At 44.6% G+C, this 22,800-nt stretch overlaps 1 protein-coding gene across 2 annotated transcripts in view; it reads right to left on the bottom strand.

Annotated features, from left to right (window-relative positions):
- Positions 1 to 441: 441 nt before the first annotated feature.
- Positions 442 to 22,800, bottom strand: part of PDE8A (phosphodiesterase 8A) — a 153,494-nt gene continuing 131,135 nt past the window's right edge. For both annotated transcript variants that reach the window (XM_019460363.2, XM_019460362.2), the window contains 4 exons: positions 21,572 to 21,704; positions 18,984 to 19,151; positions 2,413 to 2,542; positions 442 to 1,766 (listed from right to left, as the gene is read on the bottom strand). In XM_019460363.2, the coding sequence (XP_019315908.1) occupies positions 1,660 to 1,766; positions 2,413 to 2,542; positions 18,984 to 19,151; positions 21,572 to 21,704 (538 nt within the window). In that variant the 3' untranslated portion in view covers positions 442 to 1,659. The remainder of the gene's footprint in view (positions 1,767 to 2,412; positions 2,543 to 18,983; positions 19,152 to 21,571; positions 21,705 to 22,800) is intronic.

Genomic DNA, 22,800 nt, shown 5'->3' on the forward strand with positions numbered 1-22,800 from the left:
ACATTTTTGATGTTTTAACTTGAAATGTATTTACTTTTGAGAGAGGAGCACAAGGATGCATTGAGTAGGGGAGGGGCAGAGAGCGAGAGACAGAGGGAGACAGAGAACCCCAAGCAGGTTCCCTGCTGTCAGCACAGAGCCTGACGAGGGGCCAGAGTCACCAACTGTGAAATTGTGACCCGAGCTGAAATCAAGAGTCAGACACTCTACGGACTGAGCCACCAGGCGCCCTGAAAAAGGGCCTTCCGAGGGGCCAGCCCTCCCAGCTGTGAATGGGTATCAGTGGTGAGAAGTTTTCAACGTATCATCTGTTCTTCTGTGACCCTGAAAAACTTAACTATTAATCTTCTCTGGAATATAAAGGTATCTTATTTATTTAGAGGGAGAAGAAATGAAATCGTGTTAAATATCCTAAAACTCCAAAGAAAAGGTGACACATGATTTCTTAAAAACAAATAGTTTAATTTCATTTTTATCTGGGAAAAAAATACAACTTTAAAATGAGGTGACAAGCACTCTGACATCATGTGTCATCATGTGTCATTTTTCACGGTACTACACTTACTCAAGACGGAAGATACAGAACCTTTATAAATTTCTGGAATCGAAGATTCCCACCTCAGATGAAAACAGACTGGTTATAAAATGTCATTTCACTAAATATTCCATTTTTGTTCTCGCATAGGGAATATCTTGTAGAAACACTATAAAATAAGGCAGACTTTTGGGAATTCAATAAGATTTTAGGAAAAAAGTGTTAGGTCTTAATTTCGTGTACTTTGGGGAGTACCAAGCTCATCAGATGGCTAGAGCAGTTTCAGAACTCTGGTTTCTATACAGGAGTCTCTCTCCTCCCATGCTCTAGACTCAGACCCCCCCTCCCCCCCCCGAAAGACAGCTTTTCTCAATTAGCTTCAATCAGAAACGAGTTTAACATACACAAGTATTTCTGTAGTGCAGTAAAAATGTGTCATTTTATATTCTTAATTTGCATTATGAAAATAAGTCTGTACACCCAAGTAATACATATTTAATGAATATGAATCATGTAATTTTGGTCATGGCATTTAAAGTTGGCTTTGGCTTTGAAGTATTTTAAAATTCATAGAAAATATTGAACTTCTAATAAAATAAATAAAACTTTTAATTGATATTAATCAACTTCAAAATTTCTTTAAGAATCAACTTCAAAATTTCTTTGTATTTTTCATTTGCTACTCAGTTTCAAAAGAGAAGTCACTTTCAGTAGTGTTCCAAAGTGAGTGATTGCACCTTCTATGATGTGAAAAAAGTTGCTAAAGCTCCGATTGCCGTTGGCTGTTCCTAAGTGCTGGACACGGTTGAGAGAAATTGTTTGCAACAAGGAATCCATCAATGTCGTCTGCAGGGTCACGCCAAGGTCGCTGTAAGGAAAGCCAGCGCCGACCCGTTCTCCTGTGACTTTCCGAAGAGGCCCCCCGCCGCGGGCCGGGTATGGACACTTGGTGGCGATGGCGTCAGCCGGTGGCTACGGGAGGCCAGCGATGTCCCCACGCGTGTTCACAGGCTCTGCAGCCTTGGGCCCTGTTCGCCCTAATACTGAAAGGACCGGGGATCTGGGTGCGTGCGGGAACCCCCGGCGCGCGGAGGGACGGAGCTTCGAACCGGCGGCGGGCCGCGCTATTCAGGGGGCGGCCGGAGGCTCCGCAGCTGCATCTCGTCCAGTCCTTTCCAGTATTTGAAGTTGTTGTCAAGATGCTGCATTAGCTCAGGCAGGTCGACAAAGGCTGGGGAGAAAGACAGGGATGTGACCCCCTCCCCGCCCCTGGTGACAAACGCGGGCTGAGCGGGGCGCATTTAGAGGGACAGGTGACAGCAGGTGTTTGCAAGCCCCTGGACAAGCGGCTGGAGGGGCTGCGGGTTCCCGAGGCCAAATCCCTATTCAATGCCCAGCGGCCCCTCCGAGACCACATGGGGACCGCCAGCTCTGGGAGGTGACGCAGGAGGGAGCGGATGTGCTAATGAGCATAAGGAGCACTGAAAGGGGGGGGATAGGAAGACAGCGAGTCCCCACCTGTGGCCGTGACCAGGACTGGCTCTTCTGTCTCCCCCCAGCCTCCGGCTCCGCTTCACTTAACCATCCCCTCCCGCCTGTCCCACCCCCCTGTGGGCCGGTGGGGAACAATCGGGCCGGAGAGGGTGAAGCTGCGGAGTCCGCCCACCAGACACCCGCACCCCTGTGGGAGGGGCGGTTAACCAGCGGGGCGCAGAGAGCGCCCCGGCCTCAGGGGCCCTTGGTGAGGCCTCATTTCTTCTCGTCGGTCCTCCTCGAAAGTCTAAGCCCGCAAACATGCTCTAGAACCAGATGCACTGCTACTCAACATCCGGCTCCCCATGTCGTTACTGGGGGAAATGCGCTGTAAGAGGTCTTACCGTCCCAGGCATCAAACATGTCCGTGATGAAGTAGTCAATGAAAGAGATCTGGGATTTGGGGATGCTGCAGGTGTTTCTGTCAAAAACCGGCATCACCACAGGCAAGTCCTGCTGCTTCTCCTCATCCGTCTGTAAAGCAGAAAATGCCCCAATTTTGACGCTCTGCTGTGTGGGTCCACTTCGGAGCAGCCCTGCGGGGGGCGTCTCCAGGCAGCCCCCTGGAGCTCGCTGGGAGCGGCAGCCAGAACCCGGCCCGGCCACAGATAACAGGTGTCCCCAGAGCAAGGTGGCTCTGTGCCAGGAGGGCCCCAGGACCCCTTCCCAGCCCTCATTTCCAACACCTGGAGCCTCTTGCTGGAGCTCCTGTCAGATCCCCACGTGGACACACAGCAGCCGTCCTCCCACACCAGGCCTACAATGGTGAGAAAGAAATCACCCCCCATCATAAAGAAGGGGCTGGTGGCTGCTTCTCACCTCAGGCCAATCATTTTATTTGAAAAGGTTATGAACACCTTTGAGATCCTTGAGGTTAAAAAAAAAACAAGAAAAACCCTCTGGGATGAACAGTTTTTATGTATATCCTGGGGAAAAAGGCAAGTTTATCTTGAAAGATACAAGGAAGCTTTTTTTTTTTTTTAAGTCTCTTTTTTGCCAAAGTGTCCTGGAGGAGGGTGAGGGGATGTGTACAGTGAGGCAGGGGGGCTTCCTGGAGCCCAGTGGGGACTCAAAGGGTCGTAGGTCACTGCTGGAGCCAGTTAAGGGCAGACAGCCGCGTGAGGGGCAGGAGGACTGGAGGGGACCCCCAGCAGGTCAGTGACGTGGGGACAGGCTTGGTGGGGAGCTCAGAATGAAATGTGCAGGGCCGGGTGACAGGGGGCCGTGGCTGAAGGAGCTGCGGCCCCGGACACCCCGGGAGGGGTGGAGCCATCCCTCGGTCTTGCACAGGCTCCGCCTAACCCCACTCTATTCGGGAAGAAACTGCAGTTGAATGGCTTTAAATGTTCCAAGCCCTCATCCTCAACCGCCCCCCCCCCCCACCCCGGCCCCCATGGAAGCATCAACCATCATCACACTGGCTAAAATAACCTAACAGGAACTCTGGAAACCAGTCAAAGGTCTACAGCAACCAAGTGAAAGCCCAGTCAAGAAAAGCCACATTCAAAATGGTAGCAAATGCCATGGTGTTTTTACTCACCCTTGCCCCACCCTGTCCCCTGCCCAGTTCCCAGCTGCTCCCCTTAAACTGGAGGGAGTAGAGCTGATCCTGTTTGCATGATTGTAACCTACCCGGCAGCTGCCCAAAGGACCAGCCTCTGTTTCACCTAACTCAGCTCTCGTGCTAAAGCAATGGCCAGTGCGGGGGGAGGGGGAAACTGCAGGGGGTGACAGACACACATGCCTGGGGCAAGAGATCATGGGCGGAGACCTTCGGGATACCACGTGAGGCACCAAGGAGAAGCTGGGAGAAGATTCTGGGCAACTGCGACGTTCCAAAGCAGCTGCATATACTGTGGAAGGGAGAGGGCCCCACACAGGCCCAGACAAGACCCGGTCAGAAACGACCTGAGGGGAACTTGAGCCCGCAGGTGGGGCTGATCCCAGGGCCGGGAGAGTGGCCGGCTAATCAGTAAAGGACTTTCCCGGCAGGAAGCAAACCGCCAAGACTTGGAGAGGTGCCCCGGCCGCCAACAAATGCCCAATTTTCAACACAAGGCCAAAGAAAAGGGAGAAAATCAGCCTATTCAAAAGAAGAAAAGAAGCTAGCAGAAGCTATCCCTGAAGAAGTACAGGCACTGGACTTACTGAACCAAGATTTTGAAACTCCCATCTTAAATATGCACGAAGAGCAACAGGAAAACATGGTCAAAGGGCTGCAGGAAATGAGGAAAATGATATAGGAACAAAATAAGAATATCCACAAAGAGACAGAGATTACAAAAAAGACCCAAACAGAAATTCTGGAACTGGAAAAAAAAAAGTTTAAAAAACTCATTAGAGAGATTCAACATCAGATGTGAGCCAGCAGAAGAAACAAACCTGAAGACGGGACATATGAAATTATTGAGACTGAGGAGGAGAAAGAAAAAAGATGTGAAGAAAAGTGACAAGAGCCTAAGGGACTTATGGGATGATATTAAATGGACGAATAATATACATTATCAGAGTCCAGGAGAGCAAGAAAGGAGCAGACATTATTGGAAAAACAACAACAGCCACAAACTGCTATCACTTGAAAACATACATCTCCCAAATCGAGAAACTTAACTCCAAATAGGATAAATCCCAAAGGAACCATATTGTGACACATTGTAACCCAACTGTCAAAAGCCAAAACTGAAGAATTTTAAAAGCAGGAAGAGAAAAGTGACTCATTGTAGGAAATTCTCTGTAAGATGATGAGCTGATTTCTCAGGAGCAACACTGGAGGCTGGAGGCGGTGGAATGTTCACATAACGAGCTCAAAGAACCTGTCAACGGGGAATTCTGTAACTAGCAAAACAAAACTGCTCTTCAAAAGTGAGGGAGAGCCGCACACACCCCCAGGTACCCAAGGTGCCAGTGCTCAGGAGCACTGATGTGGCTTATGGGAAATGCTACAGGGAGCCTGTCAGGTTGATGGGAAAAGAAGCCAGAGGGTAACCCCAAGTCCTATGAAGATGTAAAAATATCTCCAGTAAAGGTAAACACATGTATCTCTTTTTGCGAAGCGTCTGTTAAAATATTTGGCCGTTTTAAATTAGGCGGCTGGTCTTTTTATTACGGAGCTATAGTTTCTGAATATAGTCGTTTGTCAGATAGGATTTGTGGGTATTTTCTTCCAGCAAGGCGTGCCTATTTATTTTCATAGCTGTGTTTAGATGAGCAGAATTCCTGAATTTTGATTCTCATTTCTCAACTTTTCTTTCTGTGGTGGTGGTTTTCTATACGTAATAAATTTCTGTGCAATTCTAAACAACCAAGACTGTTCTCTTATGTTTTTCTTTAAAAGCTTTATGGTTTAAGGTTTTGTATTTAGGTCTGTGATCCACTGTGAAACGGTATTTCTCTGGTATGAGGTAGAAGTTGTGGTTCATTTTTGTTGGAAGAGATATCTAAGTATTCCAACACCACCTGCTGAAAAAATTTTTCCTCTCCCCACTGTTTATATAGATGTGGTCTATTTCTGGGACCTCTATTCTGTTCCATCATGTATCTGGTATCTTTATGCCAGTGCCACACTGGCTTACTTTAAGCTCTAAAGCCAAACGGTGTTAATTTTCCAATGTTTTCAAGTTTGCTTTTCTTATTCAAGGTCCTTCACGTTTCCATATAAATTTCAGAATCCGTTTGTCAGTTTCTGCAAACAACAAAACTTTCCCCAAACAACAAAACAACCCTGCTGGCATTTTTATTGGAATTGTATTGATGTATACACATCAATTTGGAGGAAACTGTACCTTAACCACACTGAGCCTTCCAATCTGTAGACTTAGTATATCTCTACATTTTCGCAGGTGTTCTTCTTAAATTCTCAGTGATATTTTGTGGTTTTCAGTGTAAAGGACTGGAGTTCTTTTGTTAAATTTATTCCGAGATTTTTTTATTACCATGTAAATGGGGTTTGGTATTTAGTTTCATTGTCCCAGTGTTCTGGACTACTCTATAAAATACAACTATATATGGGGCGCCTGGGTGGCTCGGTCGGTTAAGCGTCCGACTTCGGCTCAGGTCATGATCTCACGGCCCGTGGGTTCGAGCCCCGCGTCGGGCTCTGTGCTGACAGCTCAGAGCCTGGAGCCTGTTTCGGATTCTGTGTCTCCCTCTCTCTCTGACCCTCCCCCGTTCATGCTCTGTCTCTGTCTCAAAAATAAATAAACATTTAAAAAAATAAAATAAAATAAAATACAACTATATAATGAGCTTGTCTTATGATGTTGCTAAATCAAATCCTTATTAATGGTATTGTTTTGTACACTCCTTAGAGCTCTCAATATAAAAAAAATCATGTCATTTCTGCAAATAGGAAAAAATTTCTTTCTATTCTTCGTACCTTTCTCCTCTTGCTTTACTGCACTGACTAGGGCAGCCGATACGGTGTTCAACAGAAGTGGTTCCCTTCCCTGGTTTCCAACCTTGAGAAGGTATTCAGTGTTTCACCTTAAGTATAATGTCAGCTGTTAAGTGTTTGTAGCTGCCCTTTTTAAGGTTAAGTTCCCTTCTATTCCTGGTTTGCTAAGTCTCTTTTTGATGAATCAATGTTGAATTTTGTCAAATGCTTCTTCTGCATCTATTAACATGTTTTTTCCCCCTCCTTTAATTAGCATGTGATTATTGATTTTTCTGATACTAAGTCGACCTTGAATTCTTGGGGAAAAGCTCTAATTTATGATGAGATAGAATCCTTTTTATATATCGCTCAATTAAGTATCTCTGCATCTGCGTTCATGATATAGGATACAAGGGACTGTGGTTGTCTCCTGATATTGTCCTTGTCAGGTTTAGGTAGCAGAATAATGGCTTCATCAAATGAGTTGCAAAGTATTCCCACATTCTCTATATTCTAATATAATTTGGTAAGACTGGCATTATTTCTTCCCTAAATGTTTGACACAATTCCTCAATGAGACCTTTTGTGCCTGGAATTTTCTTTGTGGGAAAATCTTTAATAGTAATTTTTTTTTTAATTTTTTAAGGTTTATTCATTTTTCAGAGACAGAGAGAGACAAAGTGTGAGTGGGGAAGGGGCAGAGAGAGAGGGAGACACAGAACCCAAAGCAGGCTCCAGGCTCCCAGCTATCAGCACACAGCCCAAGGCGTGGCTCAAACTCACACACCGCAAGATCATGACCTGAGCTGAAGTTGGACACTTAACCGACTGAGCCACCCAGATGCCCTGTAAATTTTGATAAAGAATTTAACACAGGCCTTCTCAGGTTATTCCTCTATCTTGTCAGTTTGGGTAAACTATAGTTTAAAGGGAATTTTTCCATCTCATTTAAGTTGTCAAATTTGTTGGTATAAAGTTCCCAATTAAAAAAATTATCCTTTTAATATCTGTAAGATTTATTATGACAATACCTCTTTCATTCCTGATATTGGCAATCTGTGTGTTCTCTTTCTCTCCTTGATTATTCTAGCTAGGTAGTGGCAAATTTTGTTAATTTTCTCAAAGAATCAATTTTGGCTCTGTTAATTTTTTCTGTTTTCTCCATTTCCTCATTTTTTGCTCTTACATTTATAACTTTCTTTTTTGTCTTTTTTAGTTTTTTTTTAATGTTTTTATTTTTGAGAGAGAGAGTGCGTGCGAGCCGGGGAGGGGCAGATGGAGAGGAAACACAGAATCCAAGGCAGACTCCAGGCTCTGAGCTGTCAGCACAAAGCCCGACATGGGGCTCGAACTTACAAAATGTGAGATCATGACCTGAGCCAAAGTCAGATGCTTAACCAGCTGAGCCACCCAGGTGCCCCAGTCTTTTTTAAGTGAAATCCAAGTCATTAACTTTAGGGCCTTTTCTTTTCATTTCATGTTTTTTCATCATATGTGTACTCTTTCATCCCCAGCCCCTCTTTCCCCTTCTCTGGTAGCCATCAGTTTGTTCTCTGTAGTTAAGAGTCTATTTCTTGGCCTTTTACCTTTGCTTGTTTTGTTCCTTAAAATCCACATATGAACGAGATCATAAGGTATCTTTCTCTGACTGATTTCACTTAGCATTATACCGTCTAGCTCTACCCATGTTGTCACAAGTGGCAAGATTTCTTTTTTTATGTCTGAATAATATTGTGTGTGTGTGTGTGTGTGTGTGTGTCTGACCTCATCTTTATCCTCACCAATCGATGGGACATGGGGGCTGCTTCTGTAATTTGGCTATTGTAAATAATGCTGCAATACACATAGGGGTGCATATGTCCCTCTAAATGAGTATTTTTTGTATTTTGTGGGTAGTTTTTTAAGGAAACTTTATTCTGTTTTCCACAGTGGCCACACCAGTTTGCATTCCTACCAACAGTGCAAGAGAATCCTTTTTTTTCCACATCCTCACCAAGACTTGTTGGTTCTTGTGTTTTTGATTCCAGCTGTTCTGACAGGTGTGAGGTGGTATCTCATTGTAGTTGTGATTTGCATTTCCCTGATGATGAGTGACGTTGAGCCTCTTCTTATGGGTCAGCTGGCCGTCTGTATGTCTTGGGAGAAATGCCTGTTCATGTCTTCTGCCCTTTTTTAATTGCATTATTCGATTTTTTGGTTATTGAGTTGTATCAGTTCTCTATATATTTTGGATACTAACCTTTCATTGGATATATCATTTGCAGATATCTCCTCCCACTCAGTAGGGTGCCTTTCAGTTTTGTTGTTTCCTTTGCTGTACAGAAACTTTTAATGTTGCTACAGTCACAATAGTTTATTTTTACTTTTATTTCCCTTGCCTTATGAGGCATCTTTAGAAAAATGTGGCTATGATCAATGTCAGAGATTACTGCCTGTGCTCTCTTCAAGGATTTTTAGGATTTCAGGTCTCACATTTAAGTTTTTAATCCACTTTGAGTTTTTTTTGTGTGTGTATAGTGAAAGAAAGTGGTCCAGTTTCATTCTTTTACATGGGCTGTCCAGTTTTTCCAACACCATTTGTTGAACATTTTTTTTCCCATTGGATATTCTTTTCTGCTTTGGAGATTAATAGACCACATAATTGTGGGTTTATTTCTGGGTTTTCTGTTTTGTTCCATTGATCTACGTGTCTATTTTTATGCCAGTGCCATACTGTTTTGATTACTACAGACTTGTAATATAACTTGAAGTCCAAAATTGTGATGCCTCCAGCTTCGCTCTTCTTGTTCAAGATTTCTTTGGCTACTAGGAGAGTTTTGTGGCTCCAAATTTTAGGACTGTGTTCTAGTTCTGTGAAAAATGCTGTTGATATTTTGATAGGGATTGCACTAAATCTGTAGATTGCTTTGGGTAGTATCGGCATGTAACAAATATTTGTCCTTCCAACCCATAAGCATGGAGTGTCTTTCCATTTCTTTGTGTTGTCTTCAATATGTTCCACAAGTGTTTTATTGTTTTTGGAGTACAGGTCTTTTGCCTCTTTGGTTAAGTTTATTCCTAGATATTTTATTGCTTTTGGTGCAGCTGTAAATGGGATTTTCTTAGGGCCTTTTCTATAATAATAAATTAAGATTGTAACCATCCCTTTAATCATTGTTTTAGTTGCATCCCACAATTTTGATCGATTTTCATTATCATTTCTTTTTAATGTTTATTTTTGAGAGAGAGAGAGAGAGAGAGAGAGAGAGAGAATGAATGAATGTGAGTGGGGGAGAGGCAGAGAGAAAAAGAGGGAGACACATTATCCGAAGCAGGCTCCAGGATCTGAGCTGTCAGCACAGACCCCGACGTGGGGCTCAAACCCACGAACCTCGAGATCATGACCTGAGCCGAAGTCGGACGCTTAACCGACTGAGCCACCAAGGCACCCCAATTATCATTTAATTGTAAATATTTTCAAATTTCCCTTGTTATCTGACGCACGGACTATTCAGAAGTGTGTTGTACAATTTCCAAATATTTGGCATCTACCTAGATATGTTACTGATTTCTGATTTAATTCCTATGTGGCCAGGGGATATATTCTGTATGATTTCAATTCTTTTAAATGTACTGAATTATTTCTGTGGCCCCAACGTATGATGTATGCCGGTGAACATATCGTGCATACTTAATGCATATTCTGCCCACTTAGGGTGTAGGGTTTTATGAATATTTAACTAAGGTAAGGTGATTGATAGTGTGTGGATTATCTGCTTTTACTGGTGTTTTAATCTGGATGTGCTATCAATTGCTGAAAGAGGGTGTTCAAATCTCCAACTATGATTATAGAGTTGTCTGCTTCTCTGTCAGTTCTGCTTCATTTATTTGAAGTTCTGTTATTATGCACACTTAACGATTATCATGCTTTCCTATAGAGCTGACCCTTTAATCGATATGAAGTGTCCAGTTTATCTCTGGTAATATTTTCATCCTGATGTCTATTTTATCTGAGATTAACACAGCCATTCCAGTCTTTTTATATTGAAAATTTGCATGATATATCTTTTTCCATTCATTTCTGTCTTTGCATGTATCCTTTATATTTTAAGTGTGTCTTTGGTAGAGTACATGTACTCAGTTGGCTTTAAAAAAAACCCCATTTTTGGGGCGCCTGGGTGGCTCAGTTGGTTAAGTGGCTGACTTCGGCCCAGGTCACGATCTCGCGGTCCGTGAGTTCGAGCCCTGCATCGGGCTCTGTGCTGACAGCTCAGAGCCTGGAGCCTGTTTCACATTCTGTGTCTCCCTCTCTCTGACCCTCCCCCGTTCATGCTCTGTCTCTCTCTGCCTCAAAAATAAATAAACGTTTAAAAAAAAAAAAAAAACAACCCATTTTGATGAACTCTCTGTGTTTAGTCTACTAACTTTTGATATAAGTACTGATGTGATTAGCATTAGGGCTACCATTTTACCCCCCCCCCCCATTCCTGTTTCTCTTTTCCTGCCACTTTTGTATGTTTTAATACATTTTAGAGTTCCATTATATCTACTAACTACTAAGCAACACAGATTGCCCTACAGATTACCATATATATCCTTCACTTTTTAGTCTACTCGGCTAATAGATATTTTTAAGTTTTTTCGAGAAAGAGGGTATGCGAATGGGGGAAGGGGGCAGAGAGAGAGAGAGAATATCTTAAGCAGACTCCACGTTTAGTGCAGAGCCCAACACAGCGCTCGATCCCACGACTCTGGGATCATGCCCTGAGCCGAAATCAAGAGTCAGATGTTCAACCGACTGAGCCCCCCAGGCGGCCCCGACTATCCTTGTAACTAGCAGTCGTGTAGGATTTAGAAACCTTGCATCCGTGCACTTTTACTTTTCCCATCCTTTATGTTACAGCTGTCACACGTACTCTACAATGCAATGTTTTCACTTTTGCTGGAAATAGTCCTGTGTATTTAGAGACATTAAGAGAAGAAAAAAAAAACTTCTATATTTGCCATTTTAAAAAGTGTTTCTTTTTTTTAATTGAGGTATAATTGACATACAACATGATTCCAAGCTGGTATATACTACAAAATGCTCACCACAATAAGTCAACATCCTCCACCACACATAGTTACAGAATTTCTTTTTCTTGTGACAAGAACTTTTAGGAGCTACTCTCTTCTACACAATACAGTATTAACTACAGATGTCATACTGTACATTGAATCCCCATGACTTATTTTGTAACTGGAAGTTTGTACATTTTGACTCCTTTCATCCATTTCTAGTTTAGGCATCTAGGCATCCATTACTAGTTGCCAGGGTAACTGGTTTAGGCATCTAGGCATCCATTACTAGTTGCCCCATAACTAGTTGCCTACCCTGGCAACTAGTAATCTGTTGTCTGTATCTATGAGCTCTTTGTCTTTTTTTTAAAAAAAGATTCTAATAAGTGAGATCATACAGTACTTGTCTTTCTGTCTGATTGATTTTCACTCAGCATAATGCCTTTAGGGTCTGTCCATGTTGTTGCAAATGGCAAGATTTTATTCTTTTTTAAGGCTGAATAATATTCCAGTGTGTGTGTGTGTGTGTGTGTGTGTGTGTGTGCACACACCACTTCTTCTTTAGCCATTCATCTATCAATGGACACTTGGGTTGCTTCCGTATTTTAGCTATTGTAAATAATGGTGCAGTGAGCATGGGGTGCATATATCTTTACAAGTTAGTATTTTCCTGTTCTTTGGGTAAATACCAAGTAGTGCAATTCCTGGATCATAGGGTAATTCTATTTATATAATTTTTAATTTTTTTAACGTTTATTTATTTTTGAGACAGAGAGAGACAGAGCATGAACGGGGGAGGGTGAGAAAGAGGGAGACACAGAATCTGAAACAGGCTCCAGGCTCTGAGCTGTCAGCACACAGCCCGACGCGGGGCTCGAACTCACGGACTGCAAGATCATGACCTGAGCCGAAGTCAGCCACTCAACCAACTGAGCCACCCAGGCACCCCTATTTATATAATTTTTTGAAGAATATCCATACTGTTTTCCACAGTAGCTGCCCTAGTTTGCATTCCCACCCACAGCGCAAGATGGTTCTTCTCCACATCCTTGTCAACACTGCTTGTGTTCTTGATTTTAGCCATTCTGACAGGTGTGAAGTGGTATCTCATTGTAATTGTGATTTGCATTTCCCTGATGATGATGATGATGATGATGATGATTGTTGAGCCTCTTTTCATGTGTCTCTTGGCCATCTGGATGTCTTCTTTGTGGAGAAATGTCTATTCATGTCATCTTCTCATTTTTAAATTGCATTATTTGATTTTTGGGTATTGAGTTGTATCAGTTCTTTATATATTTTAGTTACTAACCCTTTATCAGATGTCATTTGCAAATATCTCCTCCCATTTAGTAGGTTGCCTTTTAGTTTTGTTGATTGTTTTCTTTGCTCTGCAAAGAAATTTTGATGTAGTCCCAATAGTTTAGTTTTGCTTTTGTTTCATAGGAGACATAACACGAAAAATGTAATGGCTGATATCAGACTACTGGCTGTGCTCTCTTCTATGATTTCTATGGTTTCAAGTCTCACAAGTCTCTGTGTGTAGTGAAAGAAAGTGGTCCAGTTTCATTCTTTTGCCTCCTTTGTCATAGATTAACTGATCATGTAATTGTGGGTTTATTTCTGGGTTCTCTATTGTGTTCCATTGATCTATATGTCTACTTTCGTCCTAGTACCCTACTGTTTTAATTATCACAGCTTTGTAGTATATCTTGATATCTGTGACTGTGATACCTCCAGTTTTGTTCTTTTTCGAGATTGCTTTGGCTATCCAGGGTCTTTTGTAGTTCCATACACATTTCAGGCTTATTTGTTCTCGTTATATGATAATGCAATCCTTAGCAAAATACCAACAGCATTTAAGTCTGTAGATTGTTTTGGGTGGTGTGGACAGTTTAACAATATTTTTCCAATCCATGAGCATGGAGTATCTTTCTGTTTTTGTCATCTTCAACTTCTTTTATCAGTGTTCTACACTTTCCAGAATACAGGTTTGTCACTTCCCTGGTTTATTCCTAGGGATTTAATTCTTTTAGATGCAATTACCAATGGGATTGTTTTCTTAATTTCTCTTTCTGCTACCTCATTTAGTGTATAGAACTGCAATGGCTTTCTGTATATTCATTTTGTATCCTGTAACCTTACTGAATTCATTTACCAGTTCTAGTAGTTTTTTTGGTGGTCTTAAGGGTTTTCTATAAAAAGTATCATGTCATCTGCAAATGTGAAAGTTTTACTTCTCTCTTACCAATTTGGATGCATTTTATTTCTTTTTGTTGTCTGACTGCTGCAGCTAGGACTTCCAGTACTGTATTGAATAAAAGTGGTGCAAGGGGACATCCTTGTCTTGGTTCCTGATCGTAGGGGAAAGTTCTGTTTTTCATCATGGAATATGAAGTTAGCTGGGGTTTTTTAATATACGGCCTTTATTATGTTGAGGTATGTTCCCTCTAGATATACTCTGTTGAGGGTTTTTATCATGAATGGATACTGTAGTCTGTCAAATGCTTTTTCTGCCATCTATTGAAATGAACATGATTTTTCTTTCCTTTGTTGATAATGATGTATCGCATTGATTGATTTGCGATGTTGAACCACCCTCGCAACCCAGGAATAAATCCCACCTGACTGTGGTAAATAATTTTTTTAATGTATTGTTGGATTTGGTTTGCTAATATTTTGTTGAGGGTTTTTACACCTACTGGCCTGTAGTTCTTTTTGGAGTTTTGTATCTTTTTGTATCTTTATCTAGTTTTGGTATCAGGGTAATGCTGGCCTCATAGAATCAATCTGGAAGCTTTCTTTCCTCTTCTGTTTTTGGAATAGTATGAAAAGAACAGGTATTCACCGTTCTTGAAATATTTGGTAGAATTCACCTGTGAAGCTCTCTGGTCCTGGACTTTTATTGGTTTGGAATTTTTTGATTACTGATTCAATTTTAATGCTGGTAATCACTGTTCAAATTTTCTATTTCTTCTGGTTCAGTTTTGGTAGGTGATGTTTCTAGGAATTTATCCACTTCTTCTAAGTTGTCCAATTTTTTGGCATATAATTTTCCATAATATTCTCTTATAATGCTTTGTATTTCTATGTTGTTGGTTATCTCCTCTTTCATTAAAAATAATTTTTTTAATGTTTATTTTTGAGAGAGACAGAGCGCAAGGTGGGGGGCAGAGAGAGGGAGACACACAGAATCTGAAGGAGGCTCCAGGTTCTGAGCTGTTAGCACAGGGCCCAACATGGGGATCAAACCCACTAACTGTGAGACCACAGGTGAGCTGAAGTTGGACACCTAACCGACTGACCCACCAGGCGCCCCCCCCCCCCATCTCCTCTTTCATTTCTGATTTTATTTGAAAAAAAACATTTTTTCTTTTTGAGGCATTTGGCTAAAGGTATATCAATTTTGTTGATCTTATCAAATCAGTAACTCCTGGTTTCATTGATCAGTTCTATTGCTTTTTAGTTTCTATTTCATTTATTTCTGCTCCAATCTATTATTTCCTTCCTTCTACTGTCTTGGGGCTTTGTTTGCTGTTCCTTCTCTAGCTCCTTTACGTGTAAGGTTAGGTTGTTTGAAATTTTTGTTTCTTGAGGTAGGCCTGTATTGCTATAAACTTCCCTCTTTGAACAGTTTTTGCTGCACCTTAAAGACTTTGAACCACTGTGTTTTTCATTTGTTTCCATGTGTGTTTTGATTTCCTCTTTCATTTTTTTGGTTGACCCATTCACTGTTTAGTAGTATATTTAACTGCCATGTATTTGTGCTCTTTCCAGATTTTCTCCTGTGGTTGATTTCTAGTGTCATAGCATTGTGGTCAGAACGGCTTTGATCTTTTTGAGTTTGTGGAGACTAGTTTTGTGGCCCAATATGTGATCTATTCTGGAGAATGTTGCATATGCACTTGAAAAGAATGTGTATTGTTTTAGGATGGAATGTTCTGAGTAAGTCTGTTAGGACCATCTGGTCAAATGTGTCAATCAGCCATGGTTTCCTTGTTGATGTCTGTCTATTGATGTAAGTTCCAGTTAAAGTCCCCTACTATTACGGTGTCACTGTTGATTTCTTCCTTTATGTTTGTTATCAGCTGCTTTATGTGCTCCCATGTTGGATGCATAAATATTTACAATTGTTTTATTTTCTTGTTGGATTGTTCCCCTTCGGACTATGTAGTGTCCTTCTTTGTTTCTTGTTATGATCTTTAATTTTTTTAATGTTTATTTTTGATAGAGAGGGAGGGGAAGAGAGAGAGGGAGACAGAGGATCCGAAGCAGGCTCTGTGTTATCAGTGCAGTGTCTGATGTGGGGCTTGAACCCACAAACTTTAAGATCATGATCTGAGCCCAAGTTGGGTGCTTAACTGACTGAGCCCTCCGGGCACGCGTACAATCTTTATTTTAAAGCCTATTTTGTCTAAGTATTGCTACCCTGGTTTTCTTTTCACTTCCATTTGCATGATATGTGAGTCTCTTGTAGACAGCATATAGATGGGCCTTGACTTTTCATCCCATGTCTTTTGATTGGAACATTTAGTCCATTTACATTCAAAGTAATTATTGGTAGGTGTGTACTTATTGCCATTTTGTTACTTATTTTATGGTTGTTATTGTGGTTTTCTCTGTTTCTTTCTTCGCTTGCTCACTTATGGTTTGCTGGCTTTCTTTACTGATATACTTGGATGCCTTTCTCTTTATTTTTTTGTATATCTATTACCAGTTTTTGATTTGTGGTTACCATGAGGTTACATATAATACCTTATGCGTACAGCCGTCTATATTAAGTTGATGGTTGCTTCAGTTTGAACCCATTCAAAAAGCACTAAATTTTTATTCCTCTCCCCCCACATCTTAGGTATATGGTGTCATACCTCACACCCTTTTATTTTGTGAATCCATCGACCGATCTTTATAGATATACTTAACATACTGCTTTTGTGCTTCCTACAGAGCTTACTCTTGCTTTATGGTCCTTCCTTTCCACTCAGAGTCCCCTTTAACATTCCTTGTAAGGCTGCTTTAGTGGTGATGAATTCCTTTGTGTGTCTAAGTCCTTATCTCTCCTATTCTGAATGATTGATTTGCTGGATAGCGTATTCTAGGGTGCAGGGTTTTTTTTTTTTCCCTTTCACTACTGTGAATATATCATGCCACCCTCTTCTGGTTTGCAACGTTTCTGCTGAAAAATCAGCTGGTAGCCTTCAGGGGTTTTTCCCCTGTATGTAACTGTTTCCTTGTGCTGCTTTAAAAATGGTCTTATCACTACTTTTTGACATTTTAATTACTACGTGTCTTGGTTGTGGGCCTCCTTGGGTTGATTCTGCTGCAGGCTTTCTGAGCCTCGTGGATCTGGGTTTTTGTTTCCTTCGCCAGATTTGAGAAGTCTCCGGCTATTTCTTCAGATAAATTTTCTGCCCCCCTTTCTCTCTCTCTCCTCCTCCTGGGGTCCCTGTAATGCAAATGTTACTACGTTTGCTGGTGTTGCTGAGTTCCCTTAATCTAGTCTCATTTTTATGAGTCTTTTTTTTTTTTCTTTCTCTTGTTTGGCTTGATTGCTTTCCATTCCTCTGTCCTCCAGGTTGCTGATCTGTTCTTCTGCTTCCTCTGTTTACTCCATCTAGTGTATTTTTAATTTTGGTGATTGAGTTACCTCCGATTGGTTGTTTTCTGTTTCTTTGTTGAGGGTCTCCCCGAGGTCCTCCACTCTTCAGTCCAGTGAGCGTCTCTCTTACCACTACTTTGAATTCTCTATCAGGCAGAGTATGTGCGTGACATCTCTTGCTGCGATTTTGTCCTGTTCTTTCATTTGGGACACGCTCCTGTCTTGTGTTGTCTAGCTCTCTGTGTTTGGAAATTCAGCTACGCCTCCTGCTCTCGAAAGGAGTGGCCTCATGAAGACGAGGTCCTGTGGTGCCGTGTCCCCTGTTCCCCGGGACCTGGCGCCGGAGGGTGTCTCCTGTGTGTGTGGCTATGCCGCATTTGCCACCAGTCCAGTCATCTGCAATGGCTCTCTGCCTGTTGTGGGCAGGGTCCGGTCCCCGTGTTGTTGGTGGGCCTGTCTGGAGTTGCCTCGGACTCGAGTTGGGTCAGACCACTGCTGGGGCCACGGTTGAACAGGCATGTGTGGTTTTCTTCTCCTCCCCCTGGGGCAGGAGTCCCTTTGAGGGAGTCACTTGGAGGCGGTGCTGCCCCCCGTCCAGGCTGCTTGCACACTGCCACGTTCACGGTGCCGCTCTCGATGGGCTCCCGCTGAAGGCGAGTTGTTGTGGGCGGGGGCAGGTGTGCAGAACACAGAGGCCAGGTGCACGGTGTCAGCAAGGTTCGTGCCTGGTCTGCTGTAGGAGGGGACCTGGAGCCACTCTGGAAGACCAGTGAGGCTGGGCTGGAGGGGGCGCGTCTGCAGCACGCAGGGTTGGGGGGTGGAGAGTGTTCCCACCGAGCTGGTTCTCACCGGCGTCTGGTGTATCTAGGCTGAGGGGCAGGGCAAGAAAACGGTGCCCACCAGCTCTTTTGTTTTCGGAGTTTTCCAAAGACCCCTGCCCTTCCAGCACGGGTTCTGAGACTAGTAAACAAACCCCAGGCACTCTTCAAACTGCTGTGTCTATGCTGGACCTCAGTGGGGCTGTTTCTTTCACTGTTTCTGTCAGGTCAGGGGTTCAGTTTCTGATGGCGGTCTGCCCGTCTCAGAGCCAGGACTTGAGAAGTGAAACCTCTGGTTTCAAAGCCAAATGGCAGGGGGACTCGTCTTCTTGCCGTGGGTCTCCCGCTCTCCGTGCCCGCGGTGTCCCTCCCTCGTGCGGGTCAGCGTGGCTCCTCACAGTGTCTCTGCCCTTCCTGTCCCCTTGGATGGGGCCCCTTCTCTACGTTCAGCTGTGGAGAGTCTCTTCTGCCAGTGCTCGGGTCATTTTCTGGGTCCTTGACCCTGCTGTGGGTGTGGGACGAGGTGGGCCCAGGGTCCTCCTACTCCCCTGTCTTCCCCAGAAATCCCTCTTCTCTCACCTTCATAGTTTCCGACACGGAGTCAGAAGGAGTGAGCATCACTGGTCTCTTACACGAAATGGGCCATTTTTCTCTGGCTGACTTCAAAGGCTTGGAGCCGCTTGACTGTGGGCTTGGATTAAGGTTTGTGTTTCTTGAATCTATGTGTATATGCTTTCAGTAAACTTGCTAAATCTTTAGCCATTGTATTTTCTAACTTCTTTTTCCTGCCCCACGAGGATTTTTCCTACGCAGAGAGAACACGAGGGGCAGACAACGGTGTAAAATGCTGTTAGGAGAAAACTGTTAACACCGGAATCTACATCCAGTGGAGATATTCTGCAAGAAAGGCAGCCAATACATTTTCAGCTGAGGGAAAACTAATCAAATCCCTTAGCAGTGAGCCTATAATACAAGAAGTGTTCTTCAAGGACAGAATTTCACCTAGAACTCTACGTCCTAGTTTTAATCCCCCGATCTCTAATGGTCTGTGTTTCTCTCTCTCAAGGAAGTGAAGAGGCTGCATCTCACCTGAGAAAAATATTCTTCTGATATGCGTGCGGCCCACTCGATGCACTGCTCCAGCGGCCGGCAGGGATTGGACACGTCCGCACACTTGATGAGCATCCGTTTAATCAGAGTCCGGTTCTCTGGAGTCCGGAGCATAGTGTTTATGGCTTCTTCATCTTTATTCGTTTCCTAAAACACAAGTGAGATTCAGAGCAATCCAAGTGGGCTCCCCGGGGCCAAGCTGTGTCTCACAGGGGGGGCCCCACGGGATGCCCGGGCCTATCCGTGACGGCCTCACAGAACAGTGCTGAGGACACCCCGAGCGTGGAGGTCAGCCCCTCCCTTGACAGAAAGGGAAAGCAAGGTCCGGTGAGGTCCGAGCGGGACCCGAGAGCAGAGGGTAGCGCTGGAGGTCAGTCTTTGTGCCCGTCCCTTTCTGGGCTCTTTTCTTCTCCCCATTCTAGGTATTTCTCCCAGTTGCTGTTTCTTTGTTCTAGTTCTACTGCTCCCCCTTTTGGGACATGAGTGGTATCTTTGATCTCACCTACCGAAAAAGAACGCGAACTCTAAACAGAACGGTTTCTCTGCCCTTTCACCAAAAGGAGTCTTGTGGGGCACCAGGCTCCCTGCTTCGTACAACCCAGCCCCTACCCCAGTCCCACGGCAGGTATCATCTTGGGAATTAGCCATCAGTGCACCAAGATGGTGCCAGATAGAGCGATACTTCCGCAACAGTTACTCTCTTTTGATGTGCACTCATGAAAAGATCTGTGGTAGGCACGAAAAGCAGTGTTACTTTATAGACGAGGGCACCGGGACCCAGAGAGGCGAAGAGATTTGTCCGCGGCTATCCAGCTGAGCCAGGATAAGAACTGAAGGTGGAACGTTAGTCCTGGGCTCTGTCTGTTCGAGGTGCTACATGCCGTCTGGTCTGCTATGGATTCTGAACCCCTGGTATAATGGGCCCCGGTCAGAAGAGGGAGGACCGGGGCAGAGAGCACGGTCAGAGACAAGCCAGTCTCCTCATGCTCTCCGAAGGCGTCGATCACGTGATTTCCACGAGTAATCACAGTAGTCGAAAAAGGCCTGATGGTCTCGTCTCGGTGAGGACAGACATGCCATCAAGATGGGCGCGTGCCCGCCCAGAGCTTGGGCTGCCTCCTCCCCTGGACAGATGCCAGAGTGGACACCACCAAGGCTGCCTCGACAGGTCTCCTTGCCCCGTGTCCCAAGGGCTTCGTGCTGGCTCCTCTCTTCAGCCGTGTGACTACCGTTTGGTCCCGCCAGCTGTATGGTATTTGCTCTCGTATTACTCTGTCCCTGCTCTGGCTCACTAGATGGACTTCTAGTCTCTCGGAAGTAACCCCAAGTGCGAACAGAGGAGAAACGCGACTTTCGAGTGGAACAGAACACTCAGCTAAGTCTCGGAACTGCCCAGACTCTCTGGAGGAGACGAGTCTGTGGCCGAAGTCAGCCAGGGGCAGTGGCCCAGGTGACACACTATCCAGGACAGGCGGAGCCACTAAAAAAGGTTGGTGCGGGGGCCCCTGCGCCGGAGTCCCTGGAAGGGAAAGGAAGTCAGAAGCAGGCTGACGAACCGGGAGAACAGGAGAGGAGGAAGGGAGCGGAGTCGTCATAGGTTTCAGAGGGGGTCACACAGGAACAGGGGTGAAAGGTAATGAGTTAGAAAGCCAAAAGCCACGGTCAGAGGACTTGCAGAGGTGAAGTGGGGTTAGAACTCAAGGAATGGTGATCCTGGCCTCCTGGAACACCATCCTGAGCACGGAGAAGGCTCTCAGGATGGTGACAGGAGCGGGCAAGGAAGGCAGCGGAGGAGTCAGTGAGCCGGTGCCAAGATGTTCAGTGCGTGGAGCAGGTAGAAGGGCCTCGAAGGAAGAGGGTCCGTGAAAGTAGATGCGATAGGTGCTGATCTCAGGCTGAATCTGGTAGAACAGGTCCCAGTAAGCGCCTACCTTGTCCCCTGCCCCTCAGTCCTATGTCTCGAGATTTATTATGCCCATTGTACAGCCCGGGAAGGCGAAGAAGAACTTGGATGGGGACCCAGATCTGTCCGCTTCCGTAGCTGTGGTCCCCTGCCTGGCTAGAGGCTTAGTGTCGTCCTTGCCAGGCAGTTGTTGTGGCAACTCCAGGCCTCAAATCCAGAAATGGGGGGGGGGGCAACAATAATGTCACCCTTAGGACCAAAATACAGGGTCCTTCTCAGCCTCTACCCTCCTGTGACCGAGACCAACAGAGGAGAGTCGCTGATGTGATAGCATGTGCACAGTGGGGGTGGCGAATGAGACCCATCAAGGGCTCCAACGGACCCCAGGATGCCCAAGGAGTGGGGAAGGGGATGCGTGTGAGAAAGGGCACAGGAATGGTCCACCCACCTAATGTTAGCTTCAGAGTTTCCGCATCTCTTTTTGGAGGTCTTTTTTCCTGCCAAGTTTTTACATAATTTTCCAACCAATAGATATTAAACCCAGTGAACCTGCTGGGGGAGCCCCTGCACAGCTCCCCGCCTCTTACCCCAGTTCCCCACAGCACAGAGGGGTAAGGGCTCCCGGTCCCCCATCCAGGTTCTCCTTGCAGTCGGTTTCCCTTACCTCGTTTTCTTCTAGTGCCGCCAGGGGCTTGTTGATGCTGTTGACAAATTTGTTGACATGCTCGAAGTGTTTTGTCATTTCCGTGGCCAAGACCATATCGATAATACCCTGGCGCAGCGTCCGATAGTCATTCCTGTTTCAGACAACAAATGAGAGGGCGCTACGCATTACTCATCCGGACCAGACAGGCACTCCTGATACGGCTGTGATCTGGAACCGTGTCCACGGCAGCTAAAACGCTCGTGTCCCTGGAAGTCGCAGGGCACACGTTGAAACGAGATCGTTAGTGAGGGAAAACTGAAGTGAAAATCAAGGAGCTTATGGGCAAGGCCTTACAGGCAAAGCATTCACCATTCTGTAGTTCTAGGCTCGTAGCTCCGGGAGGAAGAGAACATGGGAGGGGCTTACAAAGGCAGAGATCTGTGGCTACGAAGAACGTACCCCCCCCCACCCCCCCAGAGGAACCTTGAGATCCACCAATTTCAGTGCCCAGACACTTAGAGGGAAGATCTGACAGCTGAGCAACTCACTCCAGCCCTGGTTTTTATCTCTGGTTCACCTCTTTCCTCCACTCACCCCATTCCTTTCCCTGGACACAACCCAAGTTATCAGGTCTTGCATATTTTTCCAGAGATAGCTGATGTAGGTACCAGCAACGATGAATAAAACCTACTGAAATTCTAGAACATGGCAAAAGGGAGTTGTGTAAAATCCGGAATCTCCTTTTTAAAAAATCTCCTATAAAACATTCTTTAAAAATCCAAGTTAAAAAGTACAGGTCCCTCCCCTGTACCAGGCCCCACGCTAGGCACCGAGGGTGCAGGGATGGACAAAAGGCACTGGACACCGTGATCTTACGGAGCTTAAGAAGCAAATGAGACATTAGACAAGTAATGAAAAATGATTTGAACACGTGATGAGTGCTGTGAAGGAGCTTCACACTGAGTAATCACACGTGAACTGAGGAGTCACACGTGAACACCGACAAGGGCGAGAGGGTTCTGGGCACAGGAGGGCGGAGTGGAGTGTTTGGAGCAGAGATGGAAGAGGACGGCTTCTCCGAGTCTCGGAGTCTCTAAAAGCTCAAGATGTCAGCACTATCCTTGCCATCTTGAGATGTCAGGACACAAAACTGCTGAGCCTTGAAAGCCTCGTGCTGAGAGAAAGCCACCAGCCACAAAAGACCACGTCCTGGGTGCACTATTTGTTATGAGTTGTGCAGAACTGGA

The sequence above is a fragment of the Panthera pardus genome, unplaced genomic scaffold (assembly GCF_024362965.1).
Source record: "Panthera pardus isolate Hobbes unplaced genomic scaffold, ASM2436296v1 HiC_scaffold_23, whole genome shotgun sequence".
Lineage (NCBI taxonomy): Eukaryota > Metazoa > Chordata > Mammalia > Carnivora > Felidae > Panthera > Panthera pardus.